The sequence below is a fragment of the Colobus angolensis genome, unplaced genomic scaffold, assembly GCF_000951035.1.
Source record: "Colobus angolensis palliatus isolate OR3802 unplaced genomic scaffold, Cang.pa_1.0 Scaffold273, whole genome shotgun sequence".
NCBI classification, from domain to species: domain Eukaryota; kingdom Metazoa; phylum Chordata; class Mammalia; order Primates; family Cercopithecidae; genus Colobus; species Colobus angolensis.
The window spans coordinates 2,758,959-2,764,204 of NW_012115966.1; the positions used below are offsets into that span (position 1 = coordinate 2,758,959).

The 5,246-nt window shown below is 38.4% G+C and overlaps 1 protein-coding gene across 1 annotated transcript in view; it reads right to left on the reverse strand.

The window, feature by feature from the left end:
* STXBP3 (syntaxin binding protein 3) overlaps positions 1–5,246 on the reverse strand; it is a 66,149-nt gene that overhangs the window by 2,082 nt on the left and 58,821 nt on the right. Inside the window, exon 17 of the mRNA XM_011948165.1 lies at positions 239–392. Within this exon, the coding sequence (XP_011803555.1) occupies positions 239–392 (154 nt within the window). The remainder of the gene's footprint in view (positions 1–238; positions 393–5,246) is intronic.

The following is a 5,246-nucleotide window of genomic DNA, read 5'->3' on the forward strand; positions in this document are numbered from 1 at the left end:
ACTATTTTAAAGGAGCAAGCTCCTTTTCCTCAAATAAGCATATTTGAATATAAAACTATCAAAAAGTCAACCAGGAAAAAAAACCCAGCACACATCAGATAAAACATATTCTATGGTTAACAATTTTTTTGCATTAAATTTTGTCTCAAATGTATAACACGAGATAACATTTTACATGTATACTTTTGCATTTAGAGTTTGTGTTTAAAAACAGAAAAGAAGAAAACAAAAGTCTTACCAATAATAACTTCACAGGATTTATGTGCCTGAGAAACTTCATAAGCACAACGCATTTCAGAGTATGTAATCCCTCCAATTACAAAAACAATCAGCTTTGACCCATTTTTTCGGTCTTCTAAATAATTAGCTCTGGGTTTCTGGCGAGCACTAAAAAGTAATTAAAAAAAAAAGTAAACATGTTATAAATATTTCCAAAGCCATAATACTTGTAGACTTAAAAAGCCTAACCTAACCAAACTTAAACTTGCTACCAATTACATTGATTTTTAAGGAAATGACTTAACCATAGTATGACTGAAGCACCAAGAGTTAAGTAGGACAGCCACATTTCAAGAACAATTTTAACAAATCGTGCATAACCTGGCTTGGCATTTTAACCTGTAGAGTAGAGCTAACACCCTCCCTTATTATTTCATAAGAAGAAATAATATACCTGAGAAGTCTGCAGTTTCTTGAAATTAAAAAAAAATTAGACAGTGGCACTGAAAAAGGTTTTGAAGATGTGAAGGGGAAAGGGGCAACTATTACTTTGGAACTGATGTGTATTCGATTGTTCCTTGCTGGAATGGAATTCAGGAACCTATGATGGTAGGAGGTTGGCTGTTAAGAATTAGACCTGGGTTTCTTTTTATTTTGCTTGTTTTTGATTCAGTATGACTTTCAGCAATTTACTTAACTTCTCTCTAAACCTTAAAGGCTATTACAAGGATGAAATGAAACAATGTACAGAACACACTAAGTACAGAATCTGGTGTTAGGTAAGTACTCAATAAACAGTAGTCATTACTTTTACCATTCCTCCTCCAGATTGCTCTAGATCCCCAGAGTCCCATATAGTAGTCACTAGCCACATGAGGCTATTTAAATTTAAATTAGTTAAAATTAAATAAGAAATTCAGTTCTTCATCCATACTTAGCCACATATCCAGTACCCAATAGCCACATGTAGCCAGTGGCTGTCACACTGGACAATGCCAATATAGAACCTTTCTATCACTGCGGAAAGTTCTATTGGCTAGCATTGCTCTAGATCATAGGAATTACTTTTTTTGTTCACAAGCTCCACTGGTAAAAATTTTTAGCTTTTATTTGAAAAGCAAATATTTCAAAATAAACATATCCATTTATAAACAAATATATTAACGTGTAAATGACATATATGTACTAGTATATATTAGTAAAACTTAATTTCTTCTTTTTTAGGTAAAAATAAGTACCCAATGGTTCATTTTGTTACCTACTTTGAGAGTCACTGTTCTGAGTGACCTAGAACGCCTTGCAATATAGGCTCTCATAGCAAATTTTTGTTTTGTTAGAGATGGGGTCTTGCTATGTTGCCTAGGCTACAGCGCAGCAGCTGCGGACCAGCACCATCACAGGACACTACAGCCTCGAACTCTTAGGCTCAAGCAGTCCTCCCACCTCAGCCTCAAGCAGCTGGACTTAACAGGTGTGCACCACCGCACCCAGCCCACAGCAAACTTTTAATAATGTTCTTGGCTGGGCGCGGTGGCTCACGCCTGTAATCCCAGCACTTTGGGAGGCCCAGGCGGGCGGATCACGAGGTCAAGAGATCGAGACCAGCCTGGCCAACAAGGTGAAACCCCATCTCTACTAAAAATACAAAAATTAGCTGGGGATGGTGGCGCATGCCTGTAGTCCCAGTTACTCAGGAGACTGAGGCAGGAGAATCGCCTGAACCTGGGAGGCGGAGGTTGCAGTGAGCTGGGATCACGCATTGCACTCCAGCCTGGGTGACAGAGCAAGACTCTGTCTCAAAAAAAAAAAATTCTTAATCTAGCCTTTCAGATGATCACTTCCATTCATTACCTTAAAGAATGATGTAGTGAACAACAGGAAATAAATTTTAAAAATTAAAATTTTCTCTCCCCTTTGAAAGATGAAACAGGAACAAGACCCACTCTTGTTCCCATACAAAGTCAAGGACGTATTAAAAACATAACTTTGGCTTAAAAACTGTTTCCACAGACAGAAATAGAGTAAGAAGGCAAACGAAAAGGAGACAACACTGCTCAAAACAATTCTAATAATTTCTAAGCTTCTGAATAGCAATTTTAGAGCAATGGGATTATATTTAATTTGTTTCACATATGTGTGAAGACTGAGAGATATAAAGATAATTAAATCCCTAGATCCTGAAAACTTCCCTCTAAATAGCACCAAGGAGCACTGATTAAGAGCAAACATGTTTTTAAAGCATAGCTGACAGTAAACAAGTCAGAGAAATCTCCAGGGGCTATTGGTAAAAAGGAAGCTAAATACTAGAATGGTAAACTGAGTTGAGGCTTGGTCTGCCTTGTGGAGTATTTTCCGATCTTAGCAAACAAGGGGCCGACCCCTCGGTACTGTGCAAGGTAGAGACTGGGAGCCGACACCCGGCATAAGGTCAGGACACCGTCAAATGCAAGGGTAGATGCAAGGAAGCTTCTCCCCTGATAATTTAGCCACAGGCCTGTCACACAGAGTCTTAGGTGTTAATTATACTACCTTCCTGGTCTGAGGAAACCCAGACTGAGAAATTAACACATAAAGAAAAAAACCTCTAATCTGGTAAAAGCACATGCAAAACCTGCCTGAAGGGACTGGCTCTCAATGCTGGCTACCAAAATAAACTCAACATTCAAAAGTACAAAACACATATGGAAATAAGTAACTATGAGTCTGCAGAAATAAAAGGCAGCAGAACTGAACCCAAAGAGTGTAAAACAGTGAAATTATTAGATACAGACTACAAATTAGGTATATTTAATATGACAACAGACAATAAAGTAGGATAGAAAGTATGACAAAATAAGAAATAACAAAAAGTCCAAGCATGTTTAAAAAAGAAACGTGAGAACTTCTAAAACGGAAAAATAAAGTCACTGAAAATAGAAAAAGAAAAAACAGCTTATACAGATGAGACACAGGGTAAGAGAGACCTAAAGAACTGAAAACTAAATATGAAGAAAAATTTCTAGAATGAAACACCAGCAGAAGAAATAAAAAAGTATAAGAGATTAAGAGACATTATGACAGAATAAGATGTTCCAACAAAACCAAGACTACATAAGTGGCAATATTTGAAGAATTTATGAAAGATATAAATCCTCAGATTCAGGAAACATAAATGAATCCCAAAGAAAGAAACAAAAATAAATCCTCGGATACACATAGCACAGGGAATACACAGAACCAAGGACGAAAAACAACCAGAGAAAAAAGGCTAATTATTCACCAAGGTACAAGAGTGACAGAAAACACAACCCCCTCCGCCTTCCCAAGAGCTAAAGTAGAACCCTAGAAACAGCAGAATATTTTCTACAAGTGTTGACTGAACATACCTTAGCTCTTAGAAATTCATAGCTGGCTAAGAACAACGACCAAATGAAGAAACGAACAAAACTGTAGACTACCACCACTGGCCAGGTGCGGTGGCGCACACCTGTAATCCTGGCACTTTGGGAGCTGAGGTGGGTGGATCACAGGTCAGGAGTTTGAGACCAGCTTGGTCAACATGGTGAAACCCCATCTCTACTAAAAACAGAAACATCAGCCAGGTGTGGTGGTGCAGACCTGTAATCCCAGCTAGTCAGGAGGTTGAGACGACGAGAATTGCTTGAGCCCGGGAGGCAGAGGCTCACCATACTCCAGCCTGGGCAACAGAGCAAGACTCTGTCTCGGAAAAAAATAAAAAAGACTACCACCAACAGACCCACATGAAAGGATACACTTCAGAAAGAAACTGAGCCCACACAAAAGGGGTGGTGGGCGATTTAACAGGTTCACATGCACATACAACTGAATTTTAAAAAACCAATAATGCTGCTTAATAATATGGGGAGTAAAAAAGATATAAAGTGAACAAAAATGAAGTATTATAACATTTAAGGGGTGCATGGTTTACATCCAGTTGGTCTAAGGTTCTTGTATTGTTCAAGAGGAAGGCAGGGATACTCATTAATCTTAGACTTTGTTGAGTCAAATATGTGCAGTAATAAACTGCTACAAGAATATAAATAGATAACATAATCTCCAAACCTTTTGTAGAAAAGGAAAAAATAAAACTAAAGAAAAGTCCTCAGTCCAAGGCAAGCACCCTACCCGGATACATGTAAAAGTACAAGAATGCTCACTGCATACTGTTTGTAATTATGCCAGTTTTGAGAAACCCTAAATTTCTATCACGTGGAAAAGAGATGAATAAATTGCTATACTCATATAACTATATACCAACTAGCAGTGAAAATTTATGCACGTATCAGTCTGGAATAAATTTCACAAACATAATGTGAGGGAAACAAAAAAGCAGACTGCAGGAGGACACACAATATGATACTACATTAAGTTTAAAAACATAATATAGAGAGCACTTGTGGTCATGGCAGAATAAGGTGGTCAGGAGATTCCCCTCTGAGAAAACAAGCATATACATGGATGAAATTGTGGCGGGAAACAAAAAACAAAACAAAACAAAACAAAACATTTCAGGTTAACTGGAAACCATAGGTAGACAACAAATTGAGAAGCATTTTTAATCTTGAATATCTGCTAACGTATCTGGTAAGAATGGTGGTGGTGAATACGTAACCTTCTATCCTGGGCTGCATCTAACCCTCACTGCTCTCCTAGCTCAGCCAGAGAAAAATTACAGCTTTACTGCAAAATTGGTGGAAGACTTGATTCAAAGTGGGGCAGTGAGGCGAGTACAAAATCCTGCAACTTTGCTAGGTGTGGTCTCAACTTAGGATGGGCAACCAATCAGGAACAAACAAACAAACAAACAAATAAATAATTTGAGGCAGAGTCTCACTCTGTCACCTGGGCTGGAGTGCAGTGTCGTGATCTTGCTTACTGCAACCTCTGCCTCCCAGGTTCAAGCAATTCTCCTGCCTCAACCTCCTGAGTAGCTGGGATTACAGGAGTGTGCCACCATGTCCGGCTAATTTTTGTATTTTTAGTAGAGATGGGGTTTCACCATGTTGGTCAGGCTGGTCTTGAACTCC